The 22,495-nt window shown below is 30.8% G+C and overlaps 1 protein-coding gene across 1 annotated transcript in view; it reads right to left on the reverse strand.

Moving 5' to 3' along the window:
- The window catches only part of Vps13D (vacuolar protein sorting 13D), a 250,013-nt gene that overhangs the window by 177,206 nt on the left and 50,312 nt on the right, over positions 1–22,495 (reverse strand). The window contains exons 7-14 of the mRNA XM_075378066.1: positions 21,781–22,175; positions 15,932–16,089; positions 11,967–12,117; positions 11,476–11,674; positions 8,287–8,476; positions 4,056–4,188; positions 3,811–3,934; positions 363–523 (exon numbers count right to left, since the gene is read on the reverse strand). Of these exons, the coding sequence (XP_075234181.1) occupies positions 363–523; positions 3,811–3,934; positions 4,056–4,188; positions 8,287–8,476; positions 11,476–11,674; positions 11,967–12,117; positions 15,932–16,089; positions 21,781–22,175 (1,511 nt within the window). The remainder of the gene's footprint in view (positions 1–362; positions 524–3,810; positions 3,935–4,055; positions 4,189–8,286; positions 8,477–11,475; positions 11,675–11,966; positions 12,118–15,931; positions 16,090–21,780; positions 22,176–22,495) is intronic.

A 22,495-nucleotide genomic window follows, 5' to 3' on the forward strand; every position in this document is an offset into this window, starting at 1 on the left:
CCTGGTTTCATTCATAGCGGCTATGCTGGCACTGCCTTACCTACCAGAACGACCGACCACCTTCCTCCTTTAATAGAGCTTAGTGCTCAGCAATCCTATGTACCACTCCAAGGTCTCTGTTTCCTATCCACGGATTTTACAAAAAGCTGAAGTAATGTGTAAGTGCACAATGGATTCGTTTTCCTACTCTTACATAAATTAATTAAAGAAGAAAGCGTTTTTAATATATATATATATATTAATTACAGAAGAAAGTGTGTTTTTAATATATATATATACACATTTTTTACTAATAAAAAATATAACTAGCTAAGTCTATATTTAATAAATCCTAAAAGCTAACAAACAAATAATATACTTACTTAAAAGGAGAGACTAATCCTTTACCAGTTAAAACAGAGAACAATGTTCGTAAAGCCTGTATCTTGGGTTCATTTACATGCAGAATTAATTTTGGCAAATTTCCAGATATTTTTAAACTAGGAAACAAAGGATCAGTTGTATACACAACTCGCCTTTCAACCTTAAAAATAAAGAATAAAAATAATTTAATTTTTCATTCAAAAATATTATTATAATAATTAGTAGTAGTGATAATAGATAAGAGAAATTATTTCTAATTTAGAAAAAAAATTAAATTACAGACTTAACTCGTACTCTTGAGTGGGCATTAACTCAATCCTAGCTGAAAACTCTTCCAAAACAAAGTGGGTCTTGTTGCAATATTTTTTCATGAATAACTGATACTTTGAAATAATTATTTTTTTATAGATTAAAAAATTTGTATATTTACTACTACAGACTGCTTTCTTCTATAGATTTATAGATAGATTTATATAGAACATATAGATTTCTATGATTATTAATCTATTTAAAAATAATATTTTTAAATTATAAAGTCCATAAAAAAAAAAGGTGTTTTACATGAAACAGTAAATAAGTAAGTTTTTATCTAATTATACATGTAAAACATAAATATATTACATTTCTATCAACAAAGATTTCTATCAAAATTTCTAACTTTGATCTAGTCCAGTGCTTGACGGTAAAAATAGAGTATTATCTCAGAATTCTTTCAGACAACATTAATTTTTCAAGAAAATTTGTAACTAAGCTTATCTAACCCTCTGCTTCAAAAGGATATGAATTGAAAAAATAAAAACATAAATTAAAATCTGTATTTATATTACCAAAGTTTTTACCATACTTGTACACAAATTTTTTACTGAATCATGTATATGCTACTCTTTGCTGAGATACATTTACCATATTTTTACAAAAGAAGTTGGAAGTGAGGGCCCTGTGATAAGCATATGCAGCACTTTTGTGTTGGGAGTGATCATACTGAGAATCACTTGATCAAAACCTGTTGTCAGTGATGTCGATTTCTTGATTAATATTCACCTTCAGTTTATCAGTAGTGTGGGGATTTGATTCATAAATAACAATTTATAAGAATAGAGGAACTACAGTTAAGGAGAGATCCTTCAGATAGCCCCATAATCATCGCTAGACAAATCTAGGGAATAAAGAGACCACTGTCCTCTGCTGACAGTTATTTCTTCTGTAAGAGATGCATTAATGCGCGCTAAAGAATTGTTTATATCAACACATTGCGCCATCCAGTTGGAAGAAACCATACTCTTTTCAGGATCTGTTAAATGAGCATGAAATTCTTAAAAAATTGTATTGGCACTTCTGTACTGACAGTACAACCAATAAATATTGGCCCTGATATACAATTATTAGGAAGAGCATACCATAAACACAGATTTCAATCTGCAAAGTGAATGCTCAAACATCCAATGAGGATTTTCAGTTATCTAATACTTGGAGTTTTGGTTATTAATATGCTCAACTGAGTAAAACCATGCCTCATTTGATACGATATACAGCATCAGATCTATCTGTCTAAACGATGTTTTTGAGAAGCTGAAATGTTTTCTTGGAAACAATGTTATTTTGGATTGGCAGATATTCTTTTCAATGTCAATGATATCCTCTGAAGTCCTAATGGAAGGTCACGTATTTCATTTTGCATTTGAAATCTACTTATATGCCATTTTTTAAGTGAATCATGTATACTACTCTTTGCAGGGATATTGAACTTTGAAAATTTTATAATGAATATTTGATGCATTTCTTGAAAGAATCCAGAATGTACATAAGCTTCCACTATATCAATTCTTTCCTCGATTGAATAAGACATTTTAAATAAACAAACTGCAAAGGAAAAAATTATACTGCACTGAAGTATGAACAGTTCACAATTGACAATAATAGATGCGAGTTCGAGGGTGAATCAAATATAAATAATTTTTTTATAAATTTATTGATTAATAATATACACAATTCATACCTTCATCATTTCTCTATATAGTTTCCTGCACGATCTACACACTTTTGCCAACAATGTGGAACTCAAACATTCCTTATTCATAAAGAGTTTAAGGACGAGTCACCATCAATTGCGCATGTTCTCCTCAATGTCTTCATTGTTTTTGAATCGTTACCCTCTAAGTGATTCTTTCAAGGGCGCAAACAAAAAATAATCACAGGGGGACAAATCTGGACTGTAGGGAGGGATTTTTTCCAATTTATCCCCAGTCAAAATCATGGTGTGGCCTGATGTTGTCAAGGAGAAGGATGATATCTCTGATGGGCATATCCCATCTTTTGTTTTAGTAGGCAGTTTTTGACTGGAGTAGTTGGCAATAGTAAGCCACATTCACCATTCATTGACTGTGGAGAGAATCATTGATTAAAATTCTCTTTGAGTAAAAAAAATCATCGAGAGAACTTTTCCAGCTGACAGATGGGTTTTGGCCTTCACTGGGCAGCCCTCATCCTTCCTTCACCACTCCTTACTTGCCATTTTTGACTCCAGAGTGTAATGATGCACCCATGTCTCATCACATGTGATAATGTGCCTCAAAAATTGTTTCCTTCTTGCTGAAATTGATTCAGAAGTCTCTCACAGATCTTCAATCTGACCCATTTTGATTTTCGGTCAACAAACTCGGAACCTGTAGAACATTAATTTTTCTAAAGCCAAGATGATTAGTGATAATGGATTGAGCACTCCCATAGCTGATACCCACTTCTGACACAACTTCTTCAAGAGTAAACTGGAGATAACCTTTGATAAGCTCTCGAATGGCACGCATGTTGTCAGCTGTGAGGCTTGACCTTGGGTGTCAATGACTTTCATTTCTCACTCGCCCTTAAATTGCCTGGCCCGTGTATATTCTCAGTTCTGGGACAGTGTAGTGTCCCCAAACTGTACCTTTAGAATAGTTAAAATTTCCATGGCTTTAACACCTTCATTAGTTAAAATTTTTATGATTATATGTTGTGCAACATATGATGGAACCTCTTGTTCACTCATGGCTGTACTGACGACAGAAGAGCGGAGGAGCTAACCGAGCTTGTTTCCCCTCTCTAACACATTAAACATTAACCTCCCATTTTGCCATCCAGCTCGGAACTGCTGGCTGCGTAGAATAGCAAAATTATTGTTTAAATTTGATTCACCCTTGTAATAACATATACAACCAATAAGCATTAAAGATGACACTCAAATAATTGCAGTACGAGTTAGTTTGGTTCAGTTTTAAGTTGCTTACCCAGCATACCAAAATCTATATTTCAGTATACTGACCAACTAACAACTTCAATGAAAAAAAAATTACCATACAAAAAGTATGGAAAAAGAGAAGAAAAATGAAAAATTGAAAAGGAAAGTTTGATGATCCTGATCACCAAATTATTAATAATTAACTAATAAAAAATTTTCTAAATTGAGATTACCTGAAGAATAATGTTAAAACGGTCTAAAACATGTAACGTTGATGTTCCTTTAACGTGTGCAAATTTCCAATTATCTTTCACATAACCTACCAATATCTGCAAATCATTTAATTCAACCTGATACCTAGAATGAAAAAAGAACAAAATAAAAATGTTTGAAAAACCATATTAATATGAAAATCGCTGAACATAAAACAATCAGAAAATTAAAATAAATAAATATTATAAAATAATCTACAAATTACCTGTCATATAATCGATACTGTAATGCCGATTCACTAAAGCTACTATTAACATCAATTATGGGGCTTAATGGTGATCCTACTGATAAACTAGCTTCACTTCCAGGTGGAGTAGAACACGGTGTTTGGAATGCTTCTGCAAATAATAAATATTGTTAAGAATAATATCAACATAATACGTTATTGTACTAGAGATCAGATCGTACATTGTATTAATTGATGTTAAATAAATAGACTATTTTATAATAAATATTTTTAAAATTGTTATCTCATATTGTAACAGACAGGACTTGAAAAATACAGAAATGAAAGGAAGAGAAAGTAAAAATTGCAACTGAAAGCTTCACTTCTGGAATCAAGAGGCTTATGTTTAAAATAATAATAATGTACCAGAGAAATTATTGTTTTATACACTACCAACATTTATGATATCACAATATAGTAAGCATCACGTTAACTCTCCTCTCCAACAACAACATTTGTGTGTAATGTACACATGACATCATTGGAGATCAAAATGTTAATTGTTAAAATAGTGAAAAAAGGTCAAATTTTCTATTTTGATATTAACTTTAGCCCAAAAGCAATTAACTGAATAAAAAATACATAAAATTCTACATAAAGCTGTATTCAAATATAATTTTATATTTATCATCTGGTCACAGATATATTTATAGAGGTTAAGTGAAAAATAAAATTGAATATTTTGGATGCATTCATCTTATGTTTAACTGAAGGAGATAGTTATATGCTAATCTCTTCTTTCATATGAAAATTGGATGATGTTAATTATTTGAAAGATAGATTTTTCAGAAGTTTTATTTAAAATTGTTAAAATATAATGTATTAAACTAAAGACCTGCAAAAAAAAAATGTTTTTAATATTTTTATCATCAATGTGCAAGAGTAAATCAAATATAAATGGGATTTCATTTTTTTTTTCAATTTATTTACTGAAAAATAAAAGACAAATATAATTTATTTTTCTACATAGTTTGTTCAATTAACTGTGCCTAATTGCACCTTCCATTATTCAAAACTTATGCCGCTGGATCAATAATATCTTCAATAAATACTTTGTTAATGTACTCAATTATATTTTGATTATACATACATTTTATTATAGATTTAGATATAACTCATTTATTTTGAGTTTTATATTCGTAGCTAAACTTGTCTCACATTATTGAGATTAATCAGTATACATATAAAATATTTATATCTGAAGTATTATATTTAAGAATTTATTTAGATTCAAATTTTTAAGTTACATTTTAAATAGCATTGATTTAAACTTTAAGATAACTTTTATTGAACTTATTCTTTTTAAAGAGAATGATTTTAATATAAAATTTTAGAACAGAAAAAAATTACTTTAATAACAACTTAAATGAAAGTACTCTAACAACAGCATTATCAAGAACTACATATATTATAAAACAGCTGTTGAACTAAACTTGATTAACATATATCTAAACGCCTGAAATACATAAGAAGAAAAGAGTTACATAGTTTGTTTATAAATAATAAGGAGGACGTGAAACTGAACATAGTTTCCTGCTTTAGAAATACATTTTTGCCAGCGAGAAAAAAGGTTTTTTGTCGCACCATAGTAGAATGAAGCTGGTTGCATCAGGAGCAACAGCTTACGAATTCTTCCACGCCCTCGTCATATTCAAATCACTGCCCTCCTAGAGCTTCTTTAAGTGGCCCAAACAAATGAAAATTGCAAGGCGATAGACCCGGGCTGTAGGGAGGATGATCAAGTTGAGTCAAGTGCATTTCTTCTAGTTCTGAGACTGACAGAGCTGAAGTATGGGGCCTGGCGTTGTCATGGAGGAGGATGGTCTCTTGAATCACTTGGTCTCATCTTTTGTGGCGATATGCAGCCCTCACATTGTTTAACAGCTTGTAGTAATAAGCAGCATTGATTGTGTATCACTCATGCAAAAAATCAATGAGCAAAATGCCTTGCTAGTTGAAAAATTGGTTGAAAGAACCTTGCCAGCTAACAGTCAAGTATTCGCTTTCATTGGGGCTTCCTCCCCTTTTCTCTGCCACTCCTTCTGGTTTGTTTCGACTGGGGAGTGTAGTGGTGGACCTACATTTCATCGCAAGTGATGATCTGACTCAAAAATGCATCACCTTTTTTTGTAAACCTTGCTGTAAGCCCCTGAAAGACCTCCAAACATCTCAACTTCTGATCTGCAGTCAAAAGGTGAGGGACCCATCTGGCACATACTTTACAGAACTGTAGATCATTTGTGATGATTGCTTGATAGTTGCCGTAACTTATTTCAACCTGTTCTGCAATTTCAGATACTCTCATCCATCAATCATCTTCAGATCCATTTGAATCATGGAAATCAAATGATTGGTTGCCTAGATATTATGATGGCACCCCATCACACTCCTCCCCAATTTCCAAATGGCACCCTGGGGGCACTTGAAAATATTGTCCTCGAACAGGTACAACTGGCAGCGGTAGGATTACAGTTGAGGGGGTCAAAAAAATTTTTCAGAGCGCTAGGATCGACCATTTTCGAGATATTAGCAATTTTCCTCCAAAAATTTGGATCTGGTTAAAAGTACTAAATTTTCCAAAAACTTTCATATACATCAATATATATATATATATATATATATATATATATACGGTACATCAATATATAACTATAACAAGTATACACCTGACCGTCATGAGACATGTACTAATGAATCAGGTTTTTCTACTAGTGATCGGTGCACTCCAGGGCTAAACTAAGGGGGATGTATACACAGATACACAAACAAATGCTGTTTGGTAAGGTAGATTATAATTTGTTGATTTCAATGGTGGAGCATTAGTGTCTCTCTCTTTCACCTGGAGGTACTGGGTTCAAATCCTGGTCAGGCACGGTATTTTCCACATTCTACAAAATTCATTTATATCCATCGATAACTGTAAGGGGTGCAAGCTTATCGTTACTGCATAAATAAATAATAATAATAATTATCAAAATCTTTTAACAGTAAATCTTTTTATTGTAGTTTTTTTAGCAATAAATTTTGGTGAAAAAGTGAAAAGACTGTTTATATGTGATTTTGGAACTTTACTGATCATTCATTAAAAAATCTGTTAACTAAAAACAAAAAGCTGACAACACAGTTGTTTCTGATGCACGGCTTACACACACAACTTAATTAAAAAAATTTACCATTTTATTGGTAATAATAAAATGGTAATAATATTTACAATTTTATTTAAATATAATAGTTTTTTGTTTATTTAATTAAATGATTCTAACTAAAGTGCATGCACATATCATATTTAATTCGCACAGGTGTGGCAGTACTAGTGGTGATGGTCAGTACCAACTAAACTAATGTAATTTCACAACTTACATAGAACAAATTTTGCTTGTATGGTCGGCAGACCAGTGTAGCCACAAGGCTTAACACACTAGGTAGAGTCAACTGGGCGATCAAGTTGAGACCCAGCCAGACCAAGTTACTTTTTTATACTTTAAATATTATTCATTTATTTAATTCTACCGCTCACCTCTGACATCACTACATAGTAGATGACTACAGCAGACTTCTTTTTTTTTGGGGGGGGGTGCAATTTTGCAAATTTTTTTGCAAATAGTGTTACTTTTTAATTGTTAACAAATGCACCTATGAAAAATATGACCTTAATTAGGCAAAATCTTGAGATACTGAGGTTGACCTTGCTCTACAATCTCACCCCCTGTAACCTTTAAACTTGAAAATTGAATGGCATCAATGCTCCATATGCAGAAGTTATCTGACCAAGTTTGGTCAAAATTGGTCCAGTAGTCTGGAAATATAAGGTGATTTAGAAGTTAACACCAAACACACATACATACGAACATTAACAATCCAGAAAATTTCCATCTGGTTTTTCTTAAAACATCAACATCCAGTGAAAACCACATATGCCCGAAATGGACCAATTAAAATACTTTCACTTTTAGAGCTATAGCACTACTGAGATGGGAAAGTAAAAATTCATCGCATAATTATAAAATTTACACAAAATTATTCAGAAAAATGTTTATTATAAAATAAGATTAATACTATTTAGCAAAAATAAAAATTTATGAAAAAACATAGAAAGAAAATCAAAAAAAAATTTGAAATTACAATGTGATATAAATTTCAGTAAAAAACTAACCAAATTCATTTTGAAGAAAGGTTAAAATAAACATTGTTAAAAATTAATAAAACTTACCATCATCATCATCCTCGCTGATAGTTTCAGTTGTTAATTTTTTATTGATAATATCTTGATCTTGGTTACTAAAATGTAATTTACCAAAATCAACCATACAAAGTATTGCATTTTTATCAGTGAAATGTTCAACTAAGAATATTTGTGGTGCTGATATATCTAAATCAACATCCCATGTCTGTCGAGCATTCTAGAAAAAGTAAACAAAAATAAGTAAATATAATTTTTTTTTAATATAAAAGAATAACACTGTATACAATTATACAACTAAATCTACCTAATCCAACAAACCAATTAATAAGTCAGCAGCAAAAGTCATCTGGAGTACATTTCTTTGTGGTCTGTGATATTTCTAATTCTATTGACTTTAAATATAATCAACCAGCAAGTTGGGTATATGTAATGTTAATGCATCACTTAACCATTTAATATATACTGATGTGAAGTATATTTCAAATTTATGTACATATTTAGGTATTTTTACATCTTAATTGTAGCCACACTGAATCGCAGTGATGTTCAAATAAAGTGGATATGGCTATGCAAATAACAGGCACAACATTGTCAGGACTGCAAGATTTTTACAATCCACTTTAACAATTTAAGCCAAATCTCAGCTATTTACAAACTGATTTGAACAAAGAGGTGCCATTTTGTTTACAATAAAAGGTTTAGCTAATAAAATTTTTTTTTTCAAAGCCAAAAGAAAATTATACAAGAAAATATTTTTTAAGCAATATAAAAACATAACTACATTTTTTTATAAATATATATATAACTTAGCAAAATCAATCCTTTTTTTATTGTATTTGTCCATATTCCCCTCAGTACTAATTAATTATGTCTAAGACAAAAGGATAAAAAACAGTTTACCACCAAGAGTACAGAATTCAATAATGCTTCTTACCTTATGCTTATTGTAATTTCACAAAAGTGGTTTCGAGGGTTTCCCTCATGATCAGTTAATAAAAATTTTTCTTTTTAAAAAAATCATAAACTTAAAACAATAAAATTGTAAACATAAAAATATGAAGTCAAAAAATTATTTTTTTTTTTTATGTGGCTAGCCACACATATAGTACTGTACTGAAATTATTTGAATTTATTTAAATTTATTTAAATTATATAAATTTGCTGTTATCTAAGACAGTTTTGATAAAGAAGGTTATAAAATTCTGTCTGCACAATAATCAAATTAAACTTTTGTCTACATTTGTCTATATAATATTTTTCTAAAATATTTAATATTCTTTTATTATTATCACATCCTTTTACAATTTCTATTACATTCAAATTTGTATCCAAATCGGTGATTGAATGTTTATTGAATGGTCTGCAAGACTGGAGAAACCTAACTTGTTTTTACAAGATCTAAAATGTTCTGCAAACCTTGCCCTAAATGATCTACTAGTTTTCCCAATATAAATTTTGTTACGATCATTGCATGTTATTTTATAGATACCTCACAAATTATTAGGATCATTATCATTATTATGGATTTTTAAATGTTTTATTATATGATTGTATGATCTATAAGCTACTTTATATTTTTGATCATTGTAAGCATTAACCAAATTTTCAATAATGTTGTTAGTATAGGAATATTTTGTATAAATATTGTCATCAACACTTTTATTATTTATAGGTATCAATGTTGTTTCATTATTAGATTTTATTTATGGTTTTTATAAATATTATCAATTAATGATGTGTTATATCCATTTTTTAGTGCAATAAATTTTATAATGTCTATTTCTGAATCTAGTTTTTCTTTATTATTATGTATGTAATGTATTGCTCTATTTAACATGTTTGTAAATGCATTAATTTTGTGTGCCCACAGATGATTCGAACTTCTGTTAATAGTTATTTTATTAGTTTTTGGTTTCCTGTATACAGATGTTACAATTTTATTACTTTTACTAATTTCTGTCAACATCTAAAAAATTTATTTTTCTCTAAGTTTTGAGGTAAATTTTTAATTATTATGATGGGAATTAAGTTTTTTAAAATAATTAAGTGTTCATTATTTACAACAGGTTCATAGACTACCAAAATATCATCGACGTATGGAACTCATAATTGAATTATATGAATGTGGGTAATGCTCAAAACTGCATAATTTTCATAAAATGACTTTATGTTAAAGTTATGTCCTGTTAGTTTGATATCTACATTATAACCTTAGAATATCCAATTAACTTTAAGACTATCATGAATGTACTGCAAAGTTTCATGGGGGTTTTCGCTACCCCATATTCAGCAGTTATGGGTGTACATCTTGCCACTGACGTGAAATGTTGATTCATAATTAAAAATTACATTGTCTAAAAATGTATTGCTGCCTGCAATTCTAACCATTATTTCCACACAAAATTGCAGCCAAGCAACTATGTTGAACCACGATTAGTTTGTATGGCTTCAAGTACAATCGTTTATGTAATATGCACCACACAGTCATTTGTAGAATGCCAATCCCATGTAACCCATGTTGAGTTGATTTCTTTGGACTATGTGCAAAGTTTATCTGAGTTGTTCCACAATAGCTTGAGGGACGTGTGGGCATCCTTCTGAGTTTGTATGTTTAACAAAACAACCTGTCTCAATGAAGATTTATTGCCATGAATAAATTGTACGACTACAAGAAGGCTCCATACTGTACTCTATGAAAATTATGTTGAACTGCAGTTGCTGACTGCAAGTTGTGAAACCAAACACACAGCGAACACATTCTGCACCAGTAAATGTATTCATTTTTAACAACACTGGTGACAGCACTGGTGGCCGAATTCGGTACTAATAAACTACACGAATGTGGGAGTTTCTTGAGTCAAAACTTGATGTTTTTTCCTATGAAATGAGACCTGATCCGAATCTGTAAGTTATCTAAATAGATTTTTATATGCTTTTAAAGTTGCAAAGTCCCTTTTGAATCACCCAGTGTTTGTATGAGTGAATGTATATGTGTATGTATGCATGCGCGTGTGCGTTTAAATATGTACAAAATAAAAGCAAAAATGATAACTTCTTTTTTTAATAACATTAAAAACAAATAAATCAAATTTTTGGAAGCCCTCAAGCTCATCTTTGGCTGTAGTACAAAATAAGTCTTTTATTTTTTTTAAAACTGATCAATATGCAATACATTTTATTCATATTTATATATTTAAAAAACAAACAAAAAATTACCAAATGTCCTTGTAATATATTGTCCCAGTTTCTTAACAATTCTTGTTTTGTACGTTGTTTCATAGCGTGATAACTTTGTCTGGCAGCCGATTTAAAATTGGGATCTACAGTCTGATGCGGTATAGTAAAAAAATCAATAATCCATTTAGTTGCACCAGGATTATAAACAACATCTATACTTTCAGATCTGATCTGTAATCTAAAAAAAACAACAAAAATACAACTTTTAGAAATTATAGACATCCCTCTAAAAATTGTTTTTATACTATCAAGTTTTACTTAGTGACAATATTTATTTAGAATTAAATAATGTAAATAAAAATAAAAATACCAATTTGTAATTACACAAACAATAAATATCCAAATGAAATAAATCAAAATAATAATATTGTATTATGTATAACAGACATTTTATATATATATATATATATATATATATATATGATACTTTTCTGACAACTATAGAAAAAAAATATTTTTGAACAACTGACCTGTAATCATATGCTGAATTAAATGGTTTAAATTCATACAGAAGATGAAATAATGGTTGCTGTACAGAACCAGGTAAATCTTGTAACAATAATTTAGCTAATCCTGGTGGTAAATTACGATTAGGTCGCCCTGATGGGGCACTTTCACTACCTAAAAAAAAAAACAATTAATAATTAAGTGATTTATGTATTTAAAAATATATAGTTTTACTTAAAAAATTTGGTCTTCCACCTTTGAGATCCTGTTTCATGAAAATCCGTACAGCCAGTCTGCAGTTATGATGCTGAAAAAATACACCTTTTCCTCGAAGAGTAGTTGGAAAAAATCTCTAAATATTTATTTAGTTTGTTTTCATAAAAAAATGGTTTCTATTCAATAAAATGTAATAAGTTTAACTTATAATTAAAGTTGCTAATGGTATACTATTACAGTTCTTATGTTTTCAAAACAGGTGCAGGTCATATAGTTTGCTAGTGATGCTATAAATGTGTATGTTAATAGTATTTCTCAGTGTTTTATTAGATGACAAGTTCTCATGGTAAGATCAAATTGACTTCATCTCTAACAAAATCAAGCCGTACTGTTTTGCTCTGAACCACCTTAATAAAACACTAAGCTTGTCATCATTATTAAATACTTATTATGCTTGACATAATTAATATTCCTGACTGAAATATATTACCTCTTGGGACTCCCTCAAAAAGTTACAAGTTTTCGAGATAAAAACTACCAGATCATTATCTGGCACCCACAAGTATGAATTGTGTAGACTGATATTTAAAAATTAAATACGAGGGTTATTTTTTTTCAAGATCCAATCGGTCAGAAAATCTAAACCACAGTGAAAATAAAAAATTTGTTATTTATAACAAGTACTTATATAGTTACGCTATTTCTCTACATAGTCGCCACTCTGATTTAGACATTTGTCGTAGCGTGGTACCAACTTTCCAATACCCTTGTCATAGAACGGAGCCACCTGAGTTTTCACCCATGTTTCTACGCTGGTCTGCAGCTCGATGTCTGTGCCTAAATGTTGTCCTCCTAGCCAGCATTTCATGTGAGCAAAGAGGTGAAAAACGGATGGAGCCAAGTCCGGGCTATATGGTGGATGATCAAAAACTTCCCGACAAAAACGCTGCAGGAGCTTCTTTGTTACAGCTGTAGTGTGCGGCCGAGCATTGTCATGGAGAAAGACAATGCCTGATAACAACATTCCTCTTCGCTTATTCTGAATTGCCCTTCGTAGGCACTGAAGAGTCACGCAGTATGAAGCTGCAGTGATGGTCGTGCCACGTTCCATGAATTCCACCAAGAGAACTCCATTCCAGTCCCAGAACACAGTAGCCATACGCTTTCTGTTGGAGAAGTTTCGCTTGAACTTCTCTGGTTTACTGGGAGAATGAGAATGCATCCACTGTTTGGTTGTTCTTTTGATTTGAAATTGACCCATGTCTTGTTCCCTGTGACAATTTTGTTCAAAAAATCTTCTCCTTTATTGTGGTAGTGCTGGATAAATGTTAGGGAGGTGTCCATTCTCAATGTTTCGTGATGGTTGAACAGCATCTTGGAAACCCATCTCGCACACAGTTTGCAGTACTGAAGTCTCTCACTCACAATGGTGTAGAGAGCTGACCTTGAAATTTCAGGAAACTAATCACTCAATACAGAAATTGTGAACCGACGATTTTCTCGAATTGTCTCATCCACTCGCTCAATGAGATCTTCAGTTGACACTCGCTTCCTTCCCTGACCGCCTGCATCATGAACAACTGTACGTCCTGCTTTAAAGTTCCTGCATCATTGTCGCACTTTGCTGTCACTCATTGAAATTTCACTGTACACATTACTTATTTGTCTATGGATTTCAGCCGCATTACACCCCTCAGCCTGAAGAAATCAAATTACCGCATGCACTTCACACTTGGCGGGAGATGCTATTGTTGTAGACATGTTTACGTGCTAGCTGCATGTTCAGAACTAAACCAAGTGATGCGGCGTGATTGAAGGCCATACTCGAGACGCTGTGCAACACATATGCACAAAGGTTCATCCGATTTTTGCGCGGGTTTTTAGTTTGCGACCGATTGGACCTTGAAAAAAAAATAACCCTCGTATGTTTACTAATCCTGTTTATATTAATGAATGTGCAATCATTGCTAAAAAGAACACATTCTTAAAAAATAACAAAATTCACCTTTACCAAACCAGGTAATGGAACTGTTTTTGCATAATTCAACACAATATTTCAGCTAACAAGAAAGGGCCTAATTAGTTCTGTTTCCATTTTAATAAATTACCAAGTCATTAGAAAAATGTTCCTTCCAATCTATTTAGAATGCAATTAAAAGATTTTCTTTTGCAGATAAATATTACTCTGTCGGTGAATCTTTAAATAATTCTATTTAATTTTTTTTTAAATCCTGAATTATCTGCATCATGTAAACTGTGTAACAAATATATGCTCAAAAAACTTTTCAACAGTGGCTTCTGAATCGTGAATTATTTTTGTAATAATTTTTTATATTTAATGTAATTAATTAGTTAAACATTTCATGTGTTTGTATTTAAGTATTAATAAGGACATTAATCACATCTACCTTTTATTTTATATTTTTATGTCTTACAATGATGTGATCTAAATAATGAATTATTAAGTGTCGATCTGAATAAAAGGTTTATTTATTTAGTAGTCAGTTTTGAATTCTTTATTGTTTAGAATGTTATAAAAATTTGTATGACCAGTTTTTTCTAAAGATTTGTAATATTCCTTTATAGTTTCTAGTTTAATTTAAATCTGGTAGGATTTGTACCATTATGTTTTATAAAGTTTTTAAGATGATGACAAGAAAGTTTGAGCATTCCCAAGCAATCAAACCATTTATTTCTGCCAACCTACACATTCAGCTTTTAGTCCATGGAAAGTGAAATATATATGTATATACAGATATATATGAATAAATTTATATATAAACTTTTGAACTGACAGTCGTTCTGGAGTCTGGGGGATGTGAATCGCAAAGATATGTCAAAATAAGTCAAATCATGGTACCCATTACAATAGGTAGCTTTCATGTGAAATCTACCTAAAATAGCCAACTATAGACCAATTTCATTATAATCCAGTATTAATAAGGTATATGAAACAAGTTTCAAAGAAAGAATGCTTTCATTTGTAAATAATAGTAACCATATCATGCGAGATAGTCGTGCTTTTCACTATCAAATATGTATCGTATTGCTTGAACAGATTTTATAAATAACCCATCATGAATAATTACAAAAGAAAAAGAATTTATCGTTTTAATGTTGACTGGGAGAACAATTCTATTTTACTGACTTTAAAGACAAATGTATCTGCTTATTGTGTAATAATAATATGGTGCCCCCAATAACTTTTGAATTTACTTTGTTCCCTTATTGACAAAAAGGGTGCCGACCTCTGCTCTAGATCATATTGGATAAACTGAAAAAAACTGAATTTAGGGGAATGTACAAAAATTACCGAAAAGTTATCCCGCAGACAGGTATCAAAAAGTAAAAATTTCCAAATGTGTGTTCTGAGAGTAAATTAGAATATGGAGTACCTCATCAGGATCAATATTTGCCCATCACTATTTATCCTGTACATAAATGACATATATCAAAATACAGATTGAGGGAACATTCTTTCCTTTGCAGATGATACTGCAGCTTTTTACCCGGCTAAAGACTAGAATACTTTGTTTAATAATGTAAGTTCTGATTTTTCTTCAATAGTCCAATTGTTTCTTGCAGATAAGCTACCAGTTAACTGTGAAAAACATAGATTATTTCATTTGCATGTCAGTGAAACTATACCAACTTCTGAATAATTACACTTTATACTAAATGATCGAAACATTACTATTAACAAAGTAAATAGTGAAATAGTAAATACTTTTATACAATAAAATAAACTTTAAAAACAAAAATAAAAACTTACTTTGTGGTGATATTAAAACAGGAAATGCAGAATTGACAGTAAAATGGTCATGTAGTGACACAGCGCCTAGTGTTACATGAAAACAAAGTGAACCCGTACGAGGTCTAGACTCAAATCCTAACTGAACATCTTCAAACTGTAAATCCATAACACACCTCCTGCAACAGAAAACAAATAATTACCAAAGAAAGAAAACATTTGGCAAATTTAGGCTAAGCAAAATCTCTTAACCTACATTAATTTAACGAATAATTTTGTAAACAGAGTGGCCCAAAAGTACGTAAACAATTTTTTATTTATTTTACTTTTCCTTAAATATTCAGTGAATGATGGCAAAGAACATGAATCAATAATAAAAAAGTGTATTCCAAAACAGTACTGGAAGACCGAAAATGCTGGCAGGTGCACACAGTGTGACAAAAGGCATCTGACATTGTACAATACTCTGACAATTTAAACACATCAGGTAAATCAAATTAGAGGTAAATTTTAAGCAATTTATAATGATTAATGATGGAATTCTGGATGTCCTAAGGCATCTATGGTGAGAAAAATTGCTTTGACATTTGTGAACAGTCTAAAGTCCATATGACATGCATCTTGGCAGTTAATAATTAAATGTCCTTGCAAATGTGGAATTGAAACTCTATAATTCAAGACTGTTACATGCCTTTCTGGATAATAAACCGGATAATTCTATATAATGATGGGTATACAGTTTTTAATGAACCAGAACTTCTTGATCTGGTAAGATAGGGCCTCATTTAGGGCCATGTGAACAAGCATAGCCGTGAGTAATGAGCAGATGAAAAGCCTTATTTGATTATCACATCTCAACTCAACCTGACTGGTAACTGTCTAATTTTTAAAACAAATGTTAATAGTAACAATTACTTAAACATGTTACATAATGTGACAGTGCCAAAATTCAGAACTGGGGCTAATTTCACTGAACTAATCTTCCAATACATTCCCAACACATTCCCATAGACTAGACAAGGCAATATTGAATGGCCATCATGTTCACCTTATTTAACACCAATGGACTTCTTTTTTGAGGCATAGAAAATAAAGTGTTTAAGAAAACACCCTAGGAAAAATAATTAATTAAATTAATTTCAGAAATATTTATGAACCCTAATGCAGAACTGTGTTGTATAGAGTATTACAATGTTTTGGACAGATTCAAGGAATGTTGCAAAGTTGATGAAATAAATTTGAGCATTCACAATATTAAACAGGGTTAAATACATTTACATAAGTATTCTGTATACCTACTTTTTGGGTCATTTTGCATATATTCATTGTTTCATTTTCTATACTCTAGTTGCTACGAACAATAATACATTAATATTATTGGCAAAGTCTTTTATAATAATGAACAAGTAAAATGTACAATCTTTATCCTTTTTTTATGAAACATTAATGATGTTTTAATTGCATATTTCATGGCACGTTTAATGTTTTGTTAATTAAGAGGTAGATTTATAAAATATTTATAAGTTTTATTGATTTAAAATATAATGCTACGCTTGACATGTTACCTGTATGTTTTCATTAGCCTACATACCACTAAAATTTATTTCATAAAATTACTTAATAATGTGCAGGTTTTGTCACTGAAATCATAATATTAATATTCTCCAATCAGTTTAAATGAATGGTAAGTGTTTGTGTGACTACACAAGAGGTTATCTCTAAAGACCATTTCACTGTAAAAAAATTTATTCTGAAAACTTTATATATATTTTTTTATTTCTCTTAAACTACAAACCTTATACTACTCTATATAATCACCACATGAATTAAGACATTTATCGTAGCAATACACCAGCTTCAATATACCCTTATCATATTCTTCTGCCGCCAATCCATTTAGACACTGATTAACAGCATTTTTAAGTTCATCATCACCTGTGAATTGCTTACTACTCAAAACTCCTTTCAACTTCCCAAACAAATGGTAATCAGAAAGAAGCTAAGACCGGATTATATGGTGAGAGATTGTAAATTGAACATCTGAATGGGAAATTTATAATTCCCATTCAAATGTTCTCAGTAAATCACATGTCAAACCTGCAACATGTGAATGTGCATTATTGTGCAGTACGATGACGCCATCGGTCAGCCGCCCATATCACCGATTTTGAATGGCATCCGTAACTTACGTAGAGTTTTGCAGTAGGCTTCTGCATTTATAGTCATTCCATGTGGCATGAAATCAATCAGCAGTATACCAAACCAATCCCAAAAGACTGTGCCCATCAGTTTGCATCCAAATGGCTGTGGCTTAACATTGTTGGCAATTAAGGGTGGTCAGCTATTAAGCGTGACTACCGTTTTCTCTCTGGTGTGTAATACAAAATCAATGTTTCATCGGTGTTAACAATCAAATCAAGGAACTCATCACCTTTTCCTGTATAGCGCATCAAAAATTCCAAAGTAGATCCTATTCAGATTTTTTTGTGATGTTCATTTACGACGTGCGGCACCCAATGCGCACAAACCTTTCTGAAGCCAAAATGGTCATGAACAATGCAATCGATAACAGCTCTTGAAACATCAAGAAAAAGAAGGGCCATGTCAGAAATCATTCAGCGACGATCTTTTCTGATTTCATCACTGACACGTTTCAACAAGCCTTGATGATTATCAAGGGCCTGCTCGGACATTCTTCATCATGCACATTAATTCTGTTATTTCTAAACCTTTCACACTATTTTTGGACATTTCTTTCATTCATTACATTATCACCGTACACACCAACTGCCTATGACTTCAGCCGGCTTAACATTTTGAGGTTTAAAAATTTCACAGTTGGCAGTAACATCGATTTTCCTATTCATTTTATAACATAATAACTCACACGTAATCAGAGATACTACAATGCAATAACTTACAGACAACAATGCAGTGTTTGCATTACTAGTATGGCCATGAACGACACAGTTTGCCAACCTTAAGGAGAGAAATTTCCCAGCGGTCTTTACTTTAGAAATAACCCTCATATATATTGCGCACTACTGATAGCAACAGCAGAGTTCTCTGCCTGAAGAATGTGGCACTAAATTTCAAGGAAATAACATAGCAATTTCTTAAAATAAGAACTAACATTAAACAATTTTCAAATAGAGTAGTTTCAGAACCAATAAGATTAGCAGCTGAAACCTTAGGCAGACAAGACTCAAATTTATTAACAAGTGAAGGAATGTTTGATGAATTAAAAAATTTGAAAACTGAAATTAGTTGCAAGTTATTACACGCTATAAAAACACAAACTGAAGAAAGAAGAGACACAGGATTGGTAACAGTCTACATTTACATAATTCACAGACTGTTTGGAAAAAATCTTCTAGTAAATTTCTTCCATTAGCTATAACAACTGACATTATTAAATTGTCTGTACAATATTATCAAGATTATATAAGGATTATTCTACAGAAGATGATTGCGATGTTAAAAAAAGTGATGAAGAAGAAAATTAATACATATCTATGATGAAACATGGTATGGAAATAGCAATAAATAAATATCTGCAAGAACCTAAAGAAGTGACTTCCTCTAGATCTCAAACATTAAAGAAGACCTTTTTGGTCTTAAGAGGCTACAAATGGAAGAACAAAAAATTCAGATTTATTATTTAATACTTTAGAGACCATTAAGCCAAGTTTGGTAGCAATTTTTTTCTATTTCTGGTAATTTTGTGCCCAAAATAAGGACACAACTAAACAATAAATCCATTGACATTCTTTGCTTTTTAAAGTCATACTTAAACTTAAACTTTTTGATCACTTAAACTTAAAAAGAAGTAAATTAATAATTCACAGAAATATAAAACATTTGTTAATTTCTGTAATTTTTTGGGGGGTATTATTTTGTTAATTTTTTATTTTAATAATTTTATGTTCATATATGTACCTTCTGTTTTCCTTTTTTGTATTTTTGAATTATTATATATAAAACAAATTAAAAACTTTACTTTAAATTGTAAATATGTCTTGTTTTTTATCTGTAAAAATTTGAAACCGGTTAAACCAGTTTCATGGATAAGTTAAAATTTGAAAACTATTTTTTTTGAATAGTCAGTTTTTGTATAAAACCTTACTGTCACCAACTCACATAAAACTCGGACTCATGAAAAATTTTATAAAGGCACTAGAAATGATGGACTAGGATTTAATCATTTAAAAATAAGTTTTCCTAAGCTGAGTGATGGAAAGTTGAGGAGGGTATATTTATTGGTCCACAAATCAAGAAACTGCTTAAGGACTTAAATTTTGACAATAACTTAGTAAATGTAAACTTGATGCGTGGAAGTCCTTCAATTATGTTTTAGGTGGTTTTATAGGCAACAGAAAAGATGAAAACTGTGTTTTTTTGGTTAACAACAAGCTGTCAGAAAACTACAAATGTTTAGGATGTAGAATGCCATTAAAAATTCATTTCCTACACTCCCACCTAGATTTTTTTCCTGAAAATTTGGGCTCTCTCAGCGATGAGCAAGTACAGCATTTCCATCAGAATATTCTGAACGTGGAGCATCGGTACCGAGATGGAATCCTGGAATGATGAGTGAATATTGTTGATTTTTATTTAGAGAAACTGATCAAGCAACGTATAAGTGAAAAAGTTTGTCGGCTTAATTTAAAAATTAAAGGTAAAACAATTCCAATGATTTAGTTTTAAAAACTGTTATTTTAAAGTAATTTCTTAAGATTTATTAAGACTTTTGAAACTTTTAATTTAAAATTTGTATCAATATATTTCAATTTATCCGTGTTTGAATAAATAAAAATCTAGTTGATTTAACCAAATTTTACATGAATACACATAAATATATATATATATTTTTAAATATTGATTTCACAGTGATTATGCATTTATTGGTAAATAAATCATACATCTAAACCAAATTTATCTAAAAAAAAACATGATGTACTACACAAATTATGATAAGCATGATAGTTTTGAATTCAGCATACTAAAATTAGTTAAAATTGCCATGTACGATTCCAGATACAAGAAAAAAATGTTTTTTTGATGACCAGTGTAATCAGAGGAAACCATGTGAAGTAGTCAAAGATTAATATTAAAACGAAAATTTCAACACAGACTAATTATAAAACATAAGTACAATAAGTCTAATCAGTGACACTTAAAAACAAGGGTCTAACAACATGCTAGATCATCATTTGCTCAGATGATCCTGGTCATATCTAAAGAAACTAGTCTATTTCGATCAATAAACCTCAATTATTTCTTGTGCAAAATTTCCATAGCCAGGACCCCTTAATCATCTGCCTCTAACCAGTTCACAATTGTTATTTATGTTTTCTTAACCATAAATTATACATGCCCACCTTATAAATCTGTAGCACTTCTCCAAATCACTTTATATTTAATCATGAAACAATATTTTTTTATGATATGCTAAGTTAGATATTTCAATAATATCACAGTTAAACAACTGACTCACAATTATTTCACAACAAATTTTCACCTTTAATAGCTAATTACATAGGAGAAAGCAAAAGTTATTCTTTTTTTACAGTTGCTTTTTAAATTTCTACTGCAATTTATATAAGACTATATTGTGCATTTTAAAAATACATCACTTAAATTCATTTTAGTTAATTTGTTAATCGTCCACAAAATCTGAAATATATAAAATTGGGGTTCATAAAACTGAAAGTTCACTGTAAATAAAATTATTTCTACAATAGAAATTTTCACAATTATGAATCTCAAAGACTATGTTTTTTCTTTGCAGTCTTTCTGCATAAAAATAAATTTTAAAAATAATCCATAATTCTACATAACTAATAAAAAGTTCAAATAAACAAACATACTTTTCAGAACCGGTTGTTTCACACAACTCAATCGATCCTTTTTTTAAAGAGAAATTAAACTGTCCAAATACAGTATCTCTACGTAATATAGTATTATTTTCGGCAGTATCAGCTAATGCATCTAATATTTCACCTTCCAATTCACTACTATGTTGATTTGTTAGCGATAATTTAGTTGCGGTTTCAGTGACCATGCTACATGTTGTACTAGCACTAACCGCAGTAGAATCATTATCATTTGTACTACCATCCGCTGATGTTCCATTCTGTTGTGGTGATGAATGCCATCCCCACCATTGTGGAAACCAACTAACAAGTATACTACGGCCTTGACTACGTGATCCTTCATCATTTACTACTTGTACAGGTGCTGGTCTTACACGATGCATGGCAATCTACAAAAGTAAAATATTCACACTGATAGATAAACCAGTAAAATAAAAATAAAAATTAATAAATCTCCAAAATGTCATATACACTTTTTGAACTGCATTAGAAGTACTAATATAAATATTAAAAGGATTTATCAACTATAACTTATATAGTCATCAGCTTAAAGATTGATTTTATAATAACCAATATTACTGTTACAAAAAGCATACATTGTACTGATGCGGCACATCAGTGAAGCAGAAAAACTTAAAAGCTTGATTTTAAATTTGATGTTTGGGTGAGGGTGCTGAACTTCATATGATGTCAGCCATTAAATAAACAC

This window comes from Lycorma delicatula, chromosome 11 (assembly GCF_047948215.1).
Source record: "Lycorma delicatula isolate Av1 chromosome 11, ASM4794821v1, whole genome shotgun sequence".
Lineage (NCBI taxonomy): Eukaryota > Metazoa > Arthropoda > Insecta > Hemiptera > Fulgoridae > Lycorma > Lycorma delicatula.